Source organism: Dromiciops gliroides, chromosome 3 (genome assembly GCF_019393635.1).
Source record: "Dromiciops gliroides isolate mDroGli1 chromosome 3, mDroGli1.pri, whole genome shotgun sequence".
Lineage (NCBI taxonomy): Eukaryota > Metazoa > Chordata > Mammalia > Microbiotheria > Microbiotheriidae > Dromiciops > Dromiciops gliroides.
Genome location: NC_057863.1, coordinates 69066047 through 69086130, shown reverse-complemented (window position 1 = coordinate 69086130; position 20084 = coordinate 69066047). Strand labels below are relative to the sequence as shown.

General features: G+C 48.7%; 1 protein-coding gene across 3 annotated transcripts in view; it reads left to right on the top strand.

The window, feature by feature from the left end:
• TTLL4 (tubulin tyrosine ligase like 4) overlaps positions 1-17815 on the top strand; it is a 43609-nt gene extending 25794 nt beyond the window's left edge. For all 3 annotated transcript variants that reach the window (XM_043992245.1, XM_043992244.1, XM_043992246.1), the window contains 18 exons: positions 1231-2824; positions 3547-3650; positions 3823-3886; positions 6418-6542; positions 7227-7337; positions 7777-7853; positions 8555-8746; positions 8858-8940; positions 9166-9294; positions 9747-9869; positions 10386-10484; positions 10742-10876; positions 11501-11638; positions 11930-12032; positions 12751-12961; positions 13051-13121; positions 13339-13421; positions 14041-17815. In XM_043992245.1, coding sequence (XP_043848180.1) covers positions 1323-2824; positions 3547-3650; positions 3823-3886; positions 6418-6542; positions 7227-7337; positions 7777-7853; positions 8555-8746; positions 8858-8940; positions 9166-9294; positions 9747-9869; positions 10386-10484; positions 10742-10876; positions 11501-11638; positions 11930-12032; positions 12751-12961; positions 13051-13121; positions 13339-13421; positions 14041-14206 — 3516 coding nt within the window. In that variant the 5' untranslated portion in view covers positions 1231-1322 and the 3' untranslated portion in view covers positions 14207-17815. The remainder of the gene's footprint in view (positions 1-1230; positions 2825-3546; positions 3651-3822; positions 3887-6417; positions 6543-7226; positions 7338-7776; positions 7854-8554; positions 8747-8857; positions 8941-9165; positions 9295-9746; positions 9870-10385; positions 10485-10741; positions 10877-11500; positions 11639-11929; positions 12033-12750; positions 12962-13050; positions 13122-13338; positions 13422-14040) is intronic.
• The last annotated feature ends 2269 nt before the right edge of the window (positions 17816-20084 follow it).

Sequence of the window (20084 nt, the reverse complement as noted above, 5' to 3'; positions counted from 1 at the left end):
TCAGCTCTGCTGTAACTGTTGAGGTCAGCCTGGTAACTTTTCCTAGTGCCCTGCTGGCTCTACTTGCCTATTCTATATTGGCTGTTTGAAAATATGATCATTCGGTCAACAACTGCACCCTATGATCTCTTCCCCCACCCCAAGTCTTTGAAACTGGATTATTCATACCTGGAAATCCTGAATTAATTATTCTGGGGACCAGCAATAATCAGTCCATTTCTTAAACTTGCCACGTTTGATCAAGGAAAGCAACAACCTGACCATGCCTACTTTCAGTGGTAAGGCTTTGTACCCTAGTCATAAGCATTTGGGAGTTTGGGGGAGCAATTAGAGAAGGAACTCCTTCTCAAGTGATCTTTGACCCTTGTGGGTTAGGAGGAAAAATTACCTGCTGCTTTCTCTGTTGTCCTCATACTTATCCTAGTTCTAACTGAACCCATGTTGAGATGAGGGAGGGGACCATATGGATACGGTCTTTGGAGGTAGAAATATCTTTAGATATGAGCCATTTTTTTGTAAGGAAAGAAGAGTTTTCTGTATGCAGGAATGCAAGCAATTACATGTGTTTTGTCTTCACTTAATGAACATTATTTTTTATAGATATATTATTTTTCCCCAATTACGTATTAAAACAGTTTTTAAACATTTAAAAAAAAAGTTTTGAGTTTTAAATTCTGTCCTTTCTTCTCTCCTCCCCCCTCCCTGATATGGTAAGCAATCAGATATAGGTTATACATGGCAATCATGTAAAACATTTCCATTTTAGTCATTTTGTACAAGAAGACTCAAATAAAAGAAAAAGAATAAAAGTGGAAGAGTAGTGTGTTTCTGTCTGTATTTTAAACCATATCAATTCTTTTCTGGGGGCGAATGGTATGTTTCATCATGAGTCCTTTGGGATTGTCTTGGATCCTTGTATTGCTGAGAAGAGCTGATTCACTCACAGTTCTTGCTGTCACTGTGCACAATGTTTTCTTGGTTCTGCTCACTTTACCAGTACGTGTCCTTAAAAGTTCTGTTCTTCTAGGAAGTCTGCTCTGATTGAGTGTGACGGGAGGGAAACAGCCCCAGCCTCGAGAGCTGTCTTTCCCTGGACACTGGTCACATGGGGGTCAGAGGCTGCCCCCCCGCCCCAGACAAGAACATTACTCCCCCTGGACAATGGTCTCCATGTCCCCTCAGAGCGTCTTGGTGCACTCTGGCTCACCTTGCTCTTTCTTCCCTTTTCAGGCTGACGGATCCCAAGGATGCTGCCGCTGCTGCCTGAGGCGCAGGGCACCGTGCATGAGCCAGGCCCCATGTGGCTGTGAAATGGCTCCCTCATGGCCTCTGCAGGGACAGAGCACTATAGTCTTGGCCTCCGCCGAGGAAACAGCTTCAAGCAGGGTGGTCCCCCAGGCACAGTGCCGCCCCCGCCAGCCGAGAAACCCTCTGAGGGCAGAACCTGGTATCAGGCGCAGCAGCAGGTGAAGCCGATCTGGAGACTAGAGAAGAAGCACGTGGGCACCCTTTCATCGGGGCAGGGCCCGGGCGCCCTGGGGGTCTCGCCCCAGCCAGCGTACTTTTTTTATCCCAACACCCTGTGTAATTCTGGGGCCACAGCTGTCATCGCAGGCCACGGCAACTCCCCCTGTCATCTGCACTCCCTCCCGGACCTCTTCAGCAGCACTTTGCTGTACCGCCGCTCCAACTACAGACACAAACCTTACCAGCAACTTGAGTCTTTCTGTTTACGGTCAAACACATCGGACAAAAGGCCCTTCACTCTCTCCAGAAGGAGCCTTCCTGTAGGTCTCCCTGCCCCTAAGGTCATCACCCCAGCCACAGGTTCCACCCTTCCCGGGGCTATGGCTTCCTCAGCCACAGACCCATGTCTCCCACTGAGAGCTGCTGGGGAGCACTCTTCAGGGAAGAGCGCCTCCCCTGCCATCTCGGGGAAGATCCCCTCCTCCCTCTCTCCCTCCTCCTACAAGCCTGTGCTCAATAACAATTCCTTCCTGAGGCCAAATAGCACTAAAGTGCCTTCACAGCAGGCCTCAGAGGGTCTGAAGCCAGTACCCCCACCCAAGATCCCAGTGCCTGTCTCTTGGCATCATTCAGGGGGCACTGGAGACTGTTCCCCCCTGCACCTTGACCACAGGGTATCCAAGAGCAATGGCACTGCCCCCGACCATGCCACTGCCCATCCCACTACCACTCCCACCCTTAACACCCTAACCACCACCACCACCAGCCCCCCCACCAGAGGTGCCTCTCCCACCTATATGCAGAATGTCTCATCCCCAAGGGCAGAACGGCCTTCCTGGACCTTAGAGGCTAAGGACAATTCCCGGGCCTTTTCCAGGGAGATCCGATTGACTGAGGCTGTGAGAAAGTTGACAGGGAGGGGCTTTGCCAAGATGGGGCAAGGCTACCGGCTTGAACGGTCCTGCCTCATGAACCCCAGCTTCCACTGGAGTCTCCTTAATGGGAATGGACGGTGGCAGCCCCCTGTGGTGAGCCCTCGGTTTGCCCGAGAGGATTCTGTTTTGGAGACTAGACCCCTCCCCGATGGCTCTGACAGCGTGGGGTTGGACAGCACCGTCTTCTGCACGAAACGCATCAGCATTCACCTCCTTGCCTCACATCCCACCGCTCCGAACACTGAACCTGCCGGCGGGGCCGGGGCCAGCACCGCTGGAGAAAAGCCCCCGGCTCTCAGTGTGACAGATGTGACCAACCGAATTTCCTCCATCCATCTGAGTCAGCCAGCTAAAGGACAGAAAGAGGGCAAGCCACAGCCGCCACCGCAGCCGCAGCAGAACGCATCTGTTAGAAGCTTCAAGTGAGTTCCACAATATCCTGCTTAATCTCTCAGAAGCAGGGATCCTTAACCTGGTGAAGACTATGGAGCCCTTCTCAGAAGATTAGTTTTAAATGCATACAATAAAACACATAGGACCACAGAGGAAACCAATAATACTGAAAGTTATCAGAATAGTCTTTAAAAGTTTGTGGATCCCGGGTTGGGAGCCCTTGGCCTGGAGGGTAGAGGGATGAATACCATAGCATCTTCATGAAGTGAGGAGACTCGGTGCTGTGCCTCTGGTGGTTGATTTAGTCATGGGGCTGACTCTTTAGGGATGGGCAAGGGTCAGGGTGGATCCAAGAAGTTTCTCATGTTAAAAGGGCAGGTTCCTTTCCATCTTGGGACAAGCTGTTGCATCAGTGGTTAACCCGTGCATGCACAGGCCTCAGTCCTCCTGCACTATGCAGATTTGTGTCCTGTAATTCTCAGAGAAGGGTCTGTCAAGTTCTAAGAGCCAGTCAGGAACCAGTTGAGTGTCTTCTGTGGGCAGACTGCTGTACTGGGTACTTTGAGGGGATAAAGAAAGAGAAGACAGGATCCCTACCAAAGGAGCGATTTTGGATCATGCTCAGGCTTTGGGAGCAGTTGGAGCAAGATGTGAGGTCAACCTGGGCAACAAAGATTGAATGAAAGGGGGACCAGTGGCCAGAGAGCAAGTATACCTGACAAACCAAGCGTGTGGTGTTGCTTCCTTCTAGTTCAAATACTGATGTATTTCGTGGTGAGGCTGAGGATGTAGAAGAGGAGCTGGGAGATGGGTTAGAAGACTGTTGTAGCCAAGATGAGGATGAAGAGGAAGACGGTAAGTGGTCAATCCTGCTGCCCTCGGGGCTCCAGGAAGGATGCTTCCTAGTGGCCGACTGAGTCCCCGCAGCCTGGCCTTTTCTCCTTCCTGCCATTTGTTCCCTTCAGGTATCACATGTGTCCTAACTCTTGGATCTTGGAAGTCATTGCTCTCTCTTTTTCCCCATTAGAGGACTCGGAGTGTTCTTCTGTCAGTGGTGTCTCAGCAAGTGAATCGGTTGCAGTGATCTCTCGGTGAGTGACTGGGAAACCTGGAGCCTGCACATCAGTTGGGGTACTCTCCATTGCAAATTGTGGAGAATTTGGTCATCCAAGCATCTGGGGGCCTTGGGAGGCCCTGCTTTAGATTCTGTTTAGGACTAGGTAGAGATGGAAGGGGCCCACAGAACAATTCAGTTCCGCTGTCTTCAAATCCTTCAAACGGTCGTCTCCTTGTCCCATTGTCACTCCTCCTTTTCCAAAGCCAATGAAACCTGGATTATTGTTGCTTGCATGCTGAGAGAGGTCATAGAACTGTGCTAAGTAGAGTCCTCCTGTTGCACTATGATCCTTTTCCTCTTCCCTCATTGACCCTCTTATTCAACTTGCTACAGTGGATATTCCAAAAATCCCTTTAGAAGCTATCTATACCAACCCTTCCCTCTTGGTAGGGGACCTCTTTTCATATTTTACTGAAAAAAAAAATGGAGGGTTATTTTGAATTAGCCACCCCGTTTCCCCAGTTCCACACTTCAGATCAGCTCAACATTGTCATCCAGTCTTTCTTCCTTTGCTTCCTCCAGCCCCTAGGAATGAGATAGCCTTTCTTCCAGCCAATTCTAACTTTCTGACAGAAAGCTGTGCCCCTGATTCCTTCCTATCTCTTCTGGGAACTTGCCTCTTTGATTATCCTCTCACCTTAATTTTCTTTTTATTAATAGCTTGGACATTATACTCATTTCTGAAAACATGCCTTCCCTACTCATTGAGCCTCCCTTTGTTACAGTGGTTTAAAAATAAAAGAGGATAACCAGTTCAGCAAAAGTAACCAACTCATTGACTACATGGGACAATATGTGTTATTCCATCTCTCTAGTCCCCTGCCTAATTTTTAACCTTTCTTTTTCTACTGGCTCCTTCCTTGCTACTTAAGAAACATGCTGGGCAGCTAGGTGGCACAGTGGATAAAGCACTGGCCCTGGATTCAGGAGGACCTGAGTTCAAATCTGGCCTCAAGACACTTAACACTTACTAGCTGTGTGACCCTGGGCAAGTCACTTAACCCCAATTGCCTCACCAAAAAAAAAAAGAAAAGAAAAGAAAAGAAAAAAGAAACATGCCTGGATCTCCTCCATCCTTTAAAAAACCTTTCAAATTATCATAATGAATCTATCTTTATAGCCAAACTCCTAGAAAAATCTATTTACATTGTTTCCACTTTTGTTTCCTGATTGCTTCTGTTCCCATCACTCAAGTGAAACAGTATTTTCTTGGAATCGCCAGTGATCTCTCTTTTGTTAAATCCAGTGCCTTTTTTCAGTCCTCATAGATCTTGGCCACTGTAGAGTTCGATACTATTGACCACCTGTTCTTTATATCCTCTCCTCACTGGTTTTTTATGACACCACTGTGTCTTGTTCCTGTATGACTAATCTCAGTTTCTAGCAGGATCATCATCCATGTCCCGCTCCCTCTGAGTTGGGTGTACCCTAGGGCTCTTTCCTGGGCCCTCTTCTCTCTGTGTTCTCTTTCTCTTGATAATCTCGTTGGCTTCCATGGATTCATTTGTCATATCTATGCGAACGACTCCCAGATCTACATACCTAATTAGTATATCTTTCCTGAGGTGTCCAGTCCCTTTTCTCTAATTATATTCTGGATATTTTTACAGAGATATGTTGTCATAGACCTGTCAAATCTAACATGTCTAAAACTGAGTTTGTTATCCTTTCCCCCAAAGCCCATTGAGGGCACTATTATTTTTTCAATCATCCAAGTTTGCAACCTAGGGGCCATGTTCGACTTCTCATACTCACTCAGTGAGTTGTCGGGTCTTTTCCACCCTATTGCCTCAGCCTTTCTATTCTCTATTCACCCTGATTCAGGCTCTCTTTCCTGGACTATTGCAATAGCCTGTTGCAGACTTCCAGTCCATCTTCTACACAGCTGCTATGTACTTGTAAAGTACAGCTGTGAGTCTCCCATTCTCTTGCTCAGCAAACTTCAGTGCTTGTGTAGGGAATAGGATGGGTTCTCTTGTCATTTAAAGTTATTGTTGGTACCTCTCTCCACTTCTTTGCAGAGGTGGTGAAACTATGAGTGTGAAGCACTGAGTAAATTGTCAGACTTCCCTTGATAGCAAGAGAGTGTAAATCTAGAGCCTACATGAGACTGTAGGGGTAATCTAACCCAACCGCCTCATTTTACAGACGAAGAACCTGAGGCCAGCGGAATGAAGTGATTAGTTTGAGGTCTTCCAGGGAATAAGCAGCAGAGCTGGGCTCAAGAGTGCAGTCATGTTCAAACCTCCCACTCCAAATCCATTGTATTTCCTGTTGCACCATAGATTTCCGAAGGTGTACCCCAGAGTAAAAAAGATGAAGGACATTTGCTAAAAATGACAATGACCTTGAAATCATACCCTACATGTTCATACCAGGAAGTTGATGATAAGCATCTTTCCTTTTGGGGGAGCAGGGATTTGTACCCCCAGAATAGGAAAGAAACATTTCTGATGCCAGCAGGTCTCCTTATTCTTCTGCTGTGTTTCTGTCTTCTCATTTTAGGAACTGCATGGAAGTTCTGGCCAAACCCCTTGCCAACCATGAGAAAGTTGTCCGGCAACCCCTTATCTACAGTCTCTTTCCTAATGTACCCCCTACCATCTACTTTGGCACGAGGGATGAGAGAGGTAAACTTGGAGAAGCATTTAAAATCATAAGAGCCAGTGAGGAAAAACCGAGTATGCGGGCTGAAGAGAGGGTCTTCTAGGAGGACTGGCCAGTGGGAATGGGGGGTGGGGACGGTCTGCTCAGCCTCCAGGAGTCAAGGGTAATGGATATACCATTTATCAAATGGTGTTCAGGTCTTTGTAAGGAACCATGGCTTTCCTAGGCAGACCATAGCTTCTAACCCCAGCCTAATTCCTTCTTGGGTTCTTAGTTTTTTCTCTGTATTGTCCCCTTTTCTAACTAACCCTGCTCCTTTACCGTCTTAAATCTTTCCTCTAGTCATTGCTCCTTATTCCTTTCTGCTTCTCTCCCTCTTCACTTTTCTGACAAAAGTATCTTGCCGGGGCAGCTAGGTGGCGCAGTGGATAGAGCACCGGCCCTGGAATCAGGAGGACCTGAGTTCAAATCCGGCCTCAGACACTTAATACTTACTAGCTGTGTGACCCTGGGCAAGTCACTTAACCCCAATTGCCTCAGTAAGAAAAGTATCTTGCCCATGAGCATTTGTCAGTTTATTGTAGGAAGTGTTGAGCCAGAATGATCCCAGAGGCTCCTTTGACCATGGGTGGAGTTTGGTAGAGAAGCATGGCTATTTCTTTTCTCCATCACTATGGTCTCTTGTACCACCCCTAACTGTTCTCTAGTGGAGAAGTTACCCTGGGAACAGAGAAAGCTGCTTCGTTGGAAAATGAGCACAGTGACTCCCAACATTGTCAAACAGACCATCGGACGCTCACACTTCAAAGTCAGTAAGAGTGAGTATTGGCTTGTTCTGCCTCTTTTACCAGGACTAGTGTTGCCAAAGTGCTCTGACCTCTCTGTGGGATGTGACCCTTAACATCCGGAGCACTTCCTGTCTTCTGGCGCAGGTGCTAAGGGACTAGGACTCAGCACAGATGTTTCTAGAGAAGAGCCCATTAATGAAGTGCTCATGGAAGGAGGAACAGATATTAGATATGAAAGAAAAGGAGGCCCCGAGTTCCTGTCCTTTCATGCAGTGTGTGGGAGGGGGACACTGAAGGTAGATAAAGTGTGTCCTCATCTTGGCTCTGGAGTCTCTTGGAGAGCCACACGGCACCTTTTGGGAATCTGATGTAGGCACAGTGCCCTAGTCTGAGTGGCCTCCTTGGGCACTTGTGGGGTTTAGAGCTTCTTCCACCACAAAAGGGGCTGACTCTAAACTCTCTTCCACAGAAAATGATGATTGGCTGGGCTGTTGGGGCCACCACATGAAATCTCCCAGTTTCAAAACAATTCGGGAGCATCAAAAGGTAGGAGCCATCTCCAAGAGGCTGTAGCAGGCTATTCCCAGACAGGAAGAAGAGGGCAGGTAACACACAATTAGATAGGGAAAAGTGGGGGAAAGCCCCCAGCCTTTCAAATGGCCCTGGAGAAGAAGCCAGACTGGCATGGGCTGCAAGCCCTGGGGCTCTGATCCAGACTAGTCATAGAGTATCGGAGAGTCACTCAATTATGTATTTAGCAATAACTATGTCTCAACCACTGGCAGGGCGCAGAAAGACAGAAAAGAAATCGACTTGGATTCATTCCTGGCCTTTGCAGATGCCAGCCTGTGTGTATCAAGTCAGAGTCTCTGTTTACAGTTGACCACACGCTCCAGTCTTAACTACCATGCAGTCCCTCCGTTCATTCCCCATATAGCTGGTTATTTTTGCAAAGCACAGGGGCTTGTGGGCTGTAGTTTCTTGTGACCAGGCCTGCTGGGGGCTAAGTATATCTCCGACTCTTGTCTCAGACCACGGGAAAAATGCCATCAGGGTCCCAGTGCAGTAGAGAGATGGTGATGGGCCCGTTGGTCTTTTCCTTTCATGAGCATAATCTCTCTTCAAGTTGCCATTGTCTAAGTGATTCCAGAAGCTACTGAGCTGGCCTAGGCAGCTGGACCAGGTGGGCATCATCTTTTTGGCTGCCTCCTTCCCCCCTCCACATTTTTTGTTTCTCCTCTTTGTAGCTGAACCACTTCCCAGGCTCGTTCCAAATCGGGCGGAAGGACCGGCTATGGCGCAACCTGTCCCGCATGCAGAGCCGCTTTGGCAAGAAGGAGTTCAGCTTCTTTCCCCAGTCGTTCATCCTCCCACAAGATGCCAAACTTCTGCGGAAGGCCTGGGAGAGCAGCAGCCGTCAGAAGTGGATTGTGAAGCCGGTAAAGGGTCTGCAGACCTTGGGGGGGGGGGGGGGCAGGGACGGGACCAAGAGGAGCAGAGAAGGAAAGGATCCAGGGGCTCACTCAGTTTCCTCTCTTCTTACTCTGCAGCCAGCATCAGCCCGAGGCATTGGCATTCAGGTCATCCACAAATGGAGCCAGCTACCTAAGCGAAGACCCCTTCTAGTGCAGAGGTGAGCCAGCCTCTTACCTCTGATCCCTGGGGATTTCCCCCTGCCACCCCCGGACGCGTTGACATCGCCTCCTTTGCAGAGGACCAAGCAACCTTTTGTTTTTGCTTTGAGGAGCTGTAGGCCTAGCCCCTCCAGCTGTTCCTTCCTCCCTTTCTCCCATCTCCTTTGTCCATCCTTATACCTTATGTGGCTACACTCTTGGCTCCTTTCTTCTCTCCTGTGAAGGTATCTGCATAAACCCTACCTCATCAGTGGGAGCAAGTTCGACCTGCGTATCTATGTTTATGTCACCTCATATGATCCCCTTCGGATCTACCTCTTCACGGATGGACTCGTCCGCTTTGCTAGCTGCAAGTAGGTGGTGGATACCATCCCCTAGTCTGTGCATCTGTTTAGCAGGAGCTAAAGCAGAGCAGATAGGCGAAAAAAGGTTTTTTCCCTTTACCTTTTTTTGGGGGATTGACTGGGTGGTAGGTGGAGAGGAAACATGAATGAAGGTGATTGGGAAGGGGGAGGGTGGGACTCTTGGCAGGACTGCTTAGAGGAGGACTTGAGATAAGAGAGAAGGGGTCAGCTCAAGTATGTTGCATTCCTGATCCCCCACTTCCCCAGTCACTGTCACAACTGAGAACCCCATTCAGCTGTTCCTCAGGGGTGGGGGAGGCACTAAAGAGCCCGGATGCTGATTTGGCAGTGCAGGGGGAGCAGTGAAAAAGGATTCATTTGTGCCACTTACCCCTCCTGGAGCCCAGGAGAGCTTGGACCCACTTTCCTATTTATTTGTTCTCTGTCCCGCTGACTCCTAGATATTCCTCTTCCATGAAGAGCCTTGGCAACAAGTTCATCCACCTGACCAATTACAGCATCAATAAGAAGAACACTGAGTATCAGGCCAACACCGACGAGAATGCTTGCCAGGGCCATAAGTGGTACTGTCTGAGGGCATGGGACTAGAAAAGGGTAGCCTTCCCAAATAGAGGGCATGTGGAAGTGCAGGGATTGAGGCAGGAGTCGGGCACTGGTGATCAGCAGCATAGAGCTGAGCTTGGTCAGTAAGCGTAGGACCGGGGTCCTTAACCTGGGGTCTGTGTAACCATTTCAGTTGAAGCGATTTCCGTTGTAATCCCATGTATTTTATTTCTACATTGTGAAACATTACCCTAAGAAAAGGGTCCCTGCTCTTGACCAGACTGCCACAGGCAAGGTTACAAACCCCTGGCTTAGGGCATTCAAAACCACATCTGGTATCCAGGGCTGGTCTACTTACCTTCCCATTGATGTTCTCCTTCTTCCCCCTCAAGTGTCAGGGAGTGTAGGAACAGAGAGGATAGAGAAGAAAGCTTAAGACAGAGACTCTTGGCCCTAAACGCTCCCATACCACTGACAGGTCCTCACCCAGAAACACGATGCTGAAGGGAGACTCTTTTTCTGTCGTTGTTTTCCAGGGCTCTGAAGGCCCTGTGGAATTATCTGAGCCAAAAAGGGATCAACAGTGATGCCATCTGGGAAAAGATTAAGGATGTCGTTGTCAAAACCATCATTGCGTGAGTCCTGGGGGACACCTTCCATGGTGTGGTGTGAGGTCTGGGGGTGGAGGAGGAAGAGCTAATGTGTGTGAACTGGGTTTTGTTGGCCTCTCCTTTGCCCAGATTCTCGCCGAGGTCTCAGCAGAAGCTGACCCAAGGTAGATGGGGATGTGACCTGCACTGGGGCTCCCCCTTCTAGTACTAGTTCAGTTTGCAGGGTGGTTCTGCCTGGGCCGGGGGAGGAAGCCCATGGTGTGCCATCCTCTCACTACCAGGTCCGAGCCTTATGTGACCAGCCTGCTCAAGATGTATGTGCGCCGGCCCTACAGCTGCCATGAGCTCTTTGGTTTTGACATCATGCTAGATGAAAACCTGAAGCCCTGGGTCCTCGAAGTCAACATCTCTCCAAGGTGGGTGGTAACCCCCCCTGACCTGCCATCTCCTTTGCCTTCTCTCTTGAACTTTGGCTCCCCTCCCCGCCGTGCTCTGCTGACTGGCAGAGCCCTTTCCTATGTTAGATCTCAGCTTCCCCTCTGTCAAATGGACAGAGTGCTCTCTGATGGGGCCTGAAGATGAGGGAGGAGAGTGAGTGGGAGTGCTTCCCTGAGCCTGTTGTTCAGCCTGGGTCACCCTCAGGAAGAGAGTTCCTAAGAAGGTGTTGCTGCTTCTTACTTCTGGGGCAGGGAGACCTTTGCAATGGAACTGTTGCATTAGAAATCAGGGCTTAGGGCAGCTAGGTGGTGTAGTAGATGGAGCACCAGCCCTGAATTCAGGAGGACCCGAGTTCAAATCTGATTTGGATTCTGGAGACCTCCCTGGATTCTGAGCTGCATGGCCTTGGCACAGTGCTAAAAGAACTAACCCTTCCGAGTCTCGTTCCTTATCTTTTATAGCCTCACCAGCAGGGCAGTGGTAGAAAAGCAGCAAGGAGACCTAAGTAGAATTAGGGCCCAGTGTAATTCTGGTCGAGAAAAATGTGCCAATAAACAACTTGTTGCTTTGATTGTCCTGTTGTATTCACTTCCTTTCTGCAGCCTTCACTCCAACTCACCGCTAGACATCAGCATCAAGGGCCAGATGATCCGAGACCTCCTGAACCTGGCGGGCTTCGTTCTCCCCCACGCAGAGGATGTCAACTCCAGCTGTGGCAGCTCCAGCAGCTCCACCATCAGGTCGGTCCCCTCCCTGCCCCGGAAAGTGACAACCATAGGCCTCAGACGGCTCAGGGGCCTCCAATTAGCCTTCCACTGGATCCAGGCAGGGTGTTTGGTCACCTTGCTGTTGGTGCTCTTTTCTTCTCTTTGGTAGTATCTGAACCGTGGCCTTTAGTCAGAACCACCCCATTGGAAGCATGTTGTGGCTCCTCTAGCACAGACGCCAGCCTCGTGCTCTCTCCCTCAGGAGGGGCCTCGTTTTCAGTGCTGTCGACCCTGCCTAACCCCTTCTTCTCTTTGCCAACTTAGTCTTAGCAGTTCCACAAAGGAGAAGACTAGGCTGGCTCCAGAGTACTTCACAGCAGAGAAAATGAAGAAAGCCTATTACCTGACACAGAAACTGCCTGATCAGGTGGGATGCCAAGCCTGCCCCTGTCCCTGCCACCTGAGGAGCAGGGCCAGGCCCCTTCCACTCTTCCTGAAAGCTGCCTTCTTCATGGCCAAACTGTGCTAGCTTTTACTAAGTGTCAGCTCTGAGGGTGTTGGGTGTAGGGGGCAGTGGCAATTAGGAGTCTAAGAACAGATAGACCAGCTAGTGGGGTGGGCAAACAACTTGGAACTTTGGGTGCTCACTGTCTGACCTTAGACAAATCCCTTAGCCCCTCTGCAGGGGTCCCCTAACCTCCGCGACTGCAGAGTATCATCTTCTGTCTGGTACACCTTATAGCCAGTGGATTTGGGCAGTGAGAGGAAGGAGAGTGGGCACATCCAGAAGTGGCCCCCTTCCATCCTCATCCTCCCCTGCCCTCTCCCATGGATGCCTGCTTCAGGGCTGAGAGCACAGGATCCGATCCTCAGTCCCCAAACCCCACTTTAACCCAATCAGTACTGCCTCTCCCCACATCGAGCAGGCTTAGTCCCCAATAGCAGCCTTAGTGTGTTCTATCCCCTTAATATCAGGCTTAGTGTGCTCTGTCCCCCCACATCTGAGTCTGTGTTCTCTGTCCTCCCATATCTGTCAGGCTCTGTGTTCTGTTCCCCCATGCTTGGCTCTGTTCCCTGTCCTTTGTCCCTCTCTCCCCACCTGCAGCTGCTGACCTCTCACTCTCTTCTCACGCTGGGGCCGCCAGGATTTCTATGCGTCGGTGCTGGACATCCTGACGCCAGATGACGTGCGGGTCCTCGTGGAGATGGAGGATGAGTTCTCACGCCGGGGCCAGTTTGAGCGGGTCTTCCCCTCTCGAGTCTCTGCCCGCTATCTCCGTTTCTTTGAGCAGCCGCGTTATTTCAATATCCTGACCACGCAGTGGGAACAGAAGTATCACAGCAACAAGCTCAAAGGTGCGTGTGCCTCCTTCTTGGGGGATGTGGGGGGGGCAGGAGGGTTTGCAGAGGAGCCCACATTGTTCCCTCCTGCCCCTCTGCTCCAGGGGTGGACCTGCTCCGGAGTTGGTGCTACAAAGGCTTTCACACCGGAACCATCTCTGACTCTGCTCCCATGGTGAGTGAGGATGGCGCCTGCTCTTCTGGAGGCCCCATTACCTCCAGCATCTGTCCCACGGCTGACGTGTCTCCTCTTTGAAGGGAAGAATAGTCTGGCGGCTGCTCTGGCTGCTCGCCCAGGGCTTGTGTAGCCTTTGCCAAGCTAGTGGGGACTGGTACGTCTGGAGCACCCCTGCCCGCTCTGACGGGCCTGTGTTTGTCGTTACTGTTTCTAGTGGTCGCTGCCCAGGTCACATATCGTCATGAAGGGTGACATTCTCCTCAACGCCTTCTGTAAAACGGACCTGAACAAGCTGGGGTAAAGGCTGCCCAAGGGCAGAGTCTGGGGCGTGAGGGGGCAGGGAATGGTGATAGAGTCAGGAGGGCCCGAGTTCAAATCCAGTTGTGTGACCCTGGGCACACGCGCACACGCGCACGCACACACGGAAATCAGTGGCCAGGCTTGACAGAATTGGGGTCAGGGAGGAACTCAGAGAGCAGAGGAAGCTCTTAGTAATGAAAAGCTTCCCCTCTCCAGCCCCTCTGGAGACAAAACTGAGCCGTCCAAAGTGGCTGATGGGAGGAGGTGCTGCCACCCTCTCCTTCTGTGACTCTTCAGCCTTTCCGGCACAGAGGGGAAGTGGGATGGCACCTCCTGGTCAGACACGCCTGCAGCGCTTGGGCACATGCACCTGGCTGTCCTTTCAAGTTTAGGGGAATGATTGAAGGTAGCACCGTTCCAGAGAGAGATTGGAAACCTACTAAAGGACTAAAGGAGTTTAGAAGACTTAAGACTTGGCTAAAGTTGTTGGTTACTTAGAATCCCAGCCACATGACTCTGAAGCAAGAGGGTCCTCCAGGGGAATAGAGCCCTCCTATGAAGGGAGAAGCCACCATAGTCCTGATGTCTCATCCTTGTCTTCTCCCTTTTCTCCCAGGAAAACCTCCCATGTTACAAAGGACAATGAGGACACCACCCAAGACTCCAGCCCCTGCCCTCCAGTGTTACCTATGCTCAAGTATTCAGGGCAAGCTCAGAGATTCCCTGTTTCCCCCACGCCCTCCAAAGCCAACAACAACCTTGTTGCCTCTGTGAACCCATGATCAGCTTCCTTCCACTAACCCCACTCCCTCCCCAGGAGCACCAGCGATAGCTACCTCATGGGAACCGGCCTGCCGGCCAGCCTGGAACCCCAACCCTGTCCACCCTGCCCCTGGTCAGAGTATTTTTGGAAAAGGTTGAATTCCAGAGAGGGGGTTTCTATGGGGTTTAGAGGGATGGTGGAGTTGGGGAAAGGGCAAGGAGGGGGCTAAGGGCCCCCCTCCTGCCTTCTTGCCCAGCTCCTGTCATCCCAGCTGAGAAGCAAACAGTGGCCATTGCAGCCTTATAAAGCAGGGTTTGATTTCTATCCTTAGAGCCATGTGTGATTTGTTTTCTGATCTAACAATTGAACTCTTTCCCCTCATCCATGCTTTGGGCCAGACACCTCCTCGTTTTTTCTCCATCCAGCCCCTAGATAGCAGTTTGAGAATCCACATCAGCTTTATCCAGTGGAGCGTGTCAGGGGGACGGAACATTTGGGGGTCAGAAGGGAGAACAGCAGCAAGAGCACAGCCTGCTTGGTTTTGGCCATAGATCCTCTCCTGCTCCGTTTTCCACCTTCCTCTGTATCCTAGGGCTCTCTTGATCCCAGCACTGACATATACACCAGCCCTAGGTGTGTTCTCTTTAGGGAGAACCGCTATCCCTCTTTGTCAGAGTAGTAGCTGGCTTCTCAGCGTCAGATTGGACGTTGGACGTTTCTTCTGCCTTTAGTGAGGCAGCCTCTCCAATCAATCCCAGCTCTTCCTTCCTAAGACTGAAGGGTAGGGCTGAGTGAGGCCGACACTGTAGTCCTTTCTCCCCTTTCAGTTCTTTTTTCTGAGGAATACACCCCAGTAGTCCCTCCCTCTCCTGCTTTGTGGGAAGGTCTCTGGGCACCTGCTACCGTGGAAGCCATCAGGTTTCTCTCCCCATGCTCCGCTCCTCTTCTCTCCTCCAGGGCCAAAGTGGAAAATACAGTAAGTTCCACACTAGGCCTGTGGGCTCAGAAACCTCTCAGTTGTTGCACTCGGCAGGACTGGCCTGGGAGGGATGACCCACTGCAGACGAACAGTGTCTAAATCTTCCTGCACACAACCACTGCGGCTCTCACCTCAGATTCTTCCATCCTGTCCCTACCAGGACTCCCGCTTCACCCCTCCTCCGTCCATTTGTCACATTCTGATCATCTCGTCTTAAAATGGCTTCCTCCTTGCAGTCGATGCTATCGCCCATCACCTTCTGACTCGTCCGCCACTGAATCTGTGCAAGTCAAGAGATTTCCGTGGGGTTAAATAACTGCACGAGGGGCCCTCAGATGGGAACTATTATCCAACCCTCGAGCTTGGATTCAAGATCCAGCATTGGAATCCAAAGAGCTTCCCTTCCCTCACTAGAGCCACAGAATGTCTGGGTTGGCAGGGACCTTGGCAGCCATTTAATCCAACCTGTACTGGAAAAAGAGAACCCCATTTGCCTTTACATTATGAATTCAATTGAGGAGAAATCTGGTACATCCCCAGATAATCCACTCCACTTTTGGATAGCTCTAATTGTTAGGAGTTATTTCCTTACGTCCAGTATAAAGCTGCCTCTGAAACATCTACCCATATCCCCTAGTTTCTGCTCTCTGCAGCCAAGAAGAACAAGTCTAAATCTTTTTCCATATATATGACAGACTTGGATGTGCTTGATGACAGCTGTCATGTCCCCTCTAAGCCTTTTTTAAAAAAGGTATTTTATTGAAACTTTTTTTAAAAAATGGGTGTCTTTTCCTGATACTATGTCCCACCAATAGAGCCCAGTCTTGTAATGTAGATGTATAGAACTAAGCCCCCTATCGACCAGGTCGGACCATGTATACCCCTTCTGCAGCTGTCGCCTGCCACTTCTAGACCAGGAGGAGAGAGGCAGGAGTCAGCATCGGTCCTCTGGAGCCAAGACCATGGATCAGTATTGTTTGAATTACTGTGCCTGTTGTGTATATATTTTTTCCTTGGTTCTGCATAATGATAGTTAGCTGACATAGAGCTGGCAGATTACATGCTTTGTCTCTTTTGAATCTCAAAACAACTTGGTGAGGTAAGTGCTCCTATAATTATTCCCATTTTACAGGTAAGGGAACTGAGGCTCAGAAGTTAAGTGACTTGCCCGTAGCCAAAACTAGTAAATATCAGAGTTGGGATTTAAACCCAGGGCTTCCCAACTATAAGCACCACACTGCTTATTTTGCTGTTTGTTCATCCAAATCATCCTGCTTTTCAGAAGTGTTTCTGAATTTTCCCCATCTGTTGCTGCTTACTGTGAAAGAATATGCCATTAACACTTATGGGACAACAGTTTGTTCTAACACAGAGACTTGTTGGGAATCTTTTGTTATACTGGGGCCCTTTCCGTCATGGACGCCCTTGGGCTATGTACCCAAGGGTGGGATTTAAGTGTAAACAGCCTTCAGCCCTTCCTTTTGAGGGGTGGTTGAATGCTTCTTGCCTCCTTGGAGGACTTTTTCTAGAGGAATCCAGATTTCGGGTGCCTTTACTAAATATGGCGTTCAGAACTAAACTCAGTCCTCTAAAAGTGGTCTGAGTGAGAGTCCAGGGGAATTATCCTTCCTCAGGTTGCACACTATGTCTCTCTTAATCCAACATTGTCAGCCAATTATCAACAGTGGATAGAGTTCTGGGCCCAGAGTTGGGAAGACCCGAGTTCAAATTAAGCCCTCAGGCTCTTATTGGCAGTGTGACCCGGGGCAAGCCACTTAATCTTGTTTGCCTCAATTTGTTTCCTCATCTGTAAAATGAGCTAGAGAAGGAAATAGCAAACCACTCCAGTATCTTTGCAAAGAAAACCTCCAGTGGGGTCATGAAGAGTTGGATGCAATGGAAATGACTCAACAATTCAACATAGCCTTTTCCGCCTACTGTAACACACTGTTAATTTGCTGTAAGATTTTATTTTAGCCTTTTGAGATCTTATGGGTCCTTAGTCTGTCATGCAGTACATTTGCTACCCTTCCTAGTTTTGTGTCATGTGAAAATTTAATAACCATACCATTCATATCTTTATCCAAGTTATTAATAGGAGCATCATAGAAACCTATGGAAATAGAGGCTTAGAAAGTCAATGATTTGCCCAGGGTCACACTGCTAGTAAAAAGTCTTTGGGGAAGGTGTCTTATTGCCTCTAGTTTAAATTACTCCTTAACCTGGTGTCTAAGGCTTGCCCTAGTCTACCTCCAGCCTACCTTCCTGGCCAGACACATTTCACACTATCCCCTTTCATATAAATGCTAATGTTGGAGCCATACTATACCATGAGTCTTGCCATCTTCCACCCCACCCAACATTCGTGGAGATGAGGCATCCCCTGTGCTGAGAATGCACTCCCTTGCCAATGCTAGTTCCGATCTTCTCAGAGTTCAACTCAGGTGCCATCTCTTCAATGAAATCACATCCTGATACCATCACCTCCTTCATAATTGCCTAGAGCACTTTGGCTCACTCCCTGGGTATAAGAAGCTATTCACAATTTTGTATTGTACTTACTTGAATATGTCATTTCCTACTCCCCAAAAAGTTATAAAGACTTGAGGGCATCAGCATTTGGCGTATTAAATCATATCATCCAGTAAATGCCAAAAGTGAGGTGTTTGGGGACTCCCTGTTAAAGGGTACTGAGGGAGCTAGGAGAGCTGGGGAGGGGGGTGTATATGGGCTCAGATGGACAACCTCCATTATCAAAGCAGACATCTGCCTTGTCACTTTGGGTCATTTTTGTGGGTCTTAACGTTGTGAAAGATGATTGTTTTGGGTGGAAAATGGGTTATTGGTTGTTTTCATTACTGCTGCTGAGTGAATTCCAAGGCAGATGGGGAGGAGCATTGGATAATGTATGTAAGGAGTCTCCAAGGGCTATAAAGTGCCATTATGTTGTCTTCTTGCTACTGCCCTCTTTGCTCCAACAATTCCTCACATTCCTTACTGAGCAATAATATCCCATTATATTCCCTATGCCATCATTTCTTCAGCCACTTTATTTCCAGTATTTTAATATCACAAAAGGGTTGCTATGAATATCTTGAGATATGGTCCTTACCTATGTCTTTGACCTCCTTTGGGTTCATGCCCAGTTGTGTAAGTGCTGGGTCAAAGGGTCTGAACAATTGAATAATCTTTCATAATTCTAAACTCTTTTCCAGAAGGGTTGAACCAATTCACAGCTTCTCCAGAAGTGCATTAATGTACATGCCGTCCTTAGCCCCTCTGACATTGACTGATTCTTCTGTCTTTGCCAGATTTTCTTTTTTAAAAACAGTTATTGGTATCTTTGTGTGTGTGTGTGGTGTTTTTTTTAACATCCTCTCCATTTCTTAATGATTCCTCCCTGCTTCCAGAGAGCTGTCCCTTATAACAGAATAAGAAAGAAAAAAGCAGTTTAGCAAAAGCAAAATGTTGGAAAAAATTGACATTCTCTGTCTGCAACCTTGCACATTCATGATCTCCAGCTTCTGTGAAGAGAAGCCTGTTTGTGGGAGTTTCTGACTGAGGACATTGCCACTCCTCTTCAACCACAACAAACCTATTAATCCAAGAATTTCTTACCATAACATACATAAGAGTACATAACACTACTGCTCCCTCTCATTTTCACCCATAACATATTAACCCAGGTTACAAGCAGGTTACTAGCTTTGAGAGTAAGCCCAGCTTTGAAGGCAGTTGTTTAAAAAGGTAGCCAGACCTAAGTACAAATCAACAAAATAGCAGGGCTAAAGTTCCGAAGAAGCCTGGGCCAGACATCTGTGACATGTCCTTTTTGAGGAAAACAAAATAACCATTTTGTCTAGGTGAAGTCATTAAATATATTGATCATGAAGGGGAAAAGGAGACACTGAAGGAGGCAATGGGGGGGGGAGAGGCAACGCCCCCCCCCCCCCAAGCCGTGTTCTTTGCCTCTGTGCTGGTGAAAGATTGACAATACCACAGACTTCAGAGATAAGAAGGACCTTGCCCTCAGGTATCTATCTCCTAACATAGTAAAGAGATAAGATATCAAAGCACATAGTTATTTAAAAAACAAACAAACTTGGGGCAACGGTGGCACAGTGGATAAAGCACTGGACTTGGATTCAGAGGACCTGAGTTGAAATCCAGCTTCAGACACTTGACATTTAACTAGCTGTGTGACTCTGGGCAAGTCACTTAACCGTCATTGCCCTGCAAAAGCAAAACAAAAAAAACCTTGGTGACTCAGTGTCACCTTTTGGTGTACTGGCTACATCCTGGTAAGCCAGTGGACAGCAGGTTTCTTTTGCCCAACCCACCTAATTAAAGTTCTCATACTTGTTATCCACGGTCTGATGTTCCTCAGAGTCTGGATTCCCATGCTAGGCACCAGCCTCCAGAAGAGAATATTTTCTCTAGCTTATACCCCCACTATGAAGTTTAAGACATCTCAAAAATTTAGAGCATGGGAATAGCTGTTGTTTTCCCACAGCTTCCACATGAGTATTCCGTGTAACCCTATCAGTATTAGAATGGGTGAAACTATTTCACCCCCCAGAAAATTCAGGTGTATAAAGGACCCAGAGGAGCCTGTAAAGGGACACAGAAAACACAAAACCTCCATAATCACTTCCTTTGAAAGGGAACTAAACTTGGGAGTCGCCATATCCAAACCTTCCCTAGATAGTTCTCTCAAATCTGGTGCTAAGCATCTATCTGTGTGGCCGGGGGCGGCCTTTTCCCCTGGCTCCCATTTGTTTCCCAGTGCTGGTTCTAAGGAAATCAGTTTCTCATATAACAAGTCTGCTTTCCTCCTGAGTGCACATGTAGCTACCAAGTCAGTAAGCATTTATTAAATGCTGCCTATGTGCCAGGCACCATGCTAAGTGCTATGGAT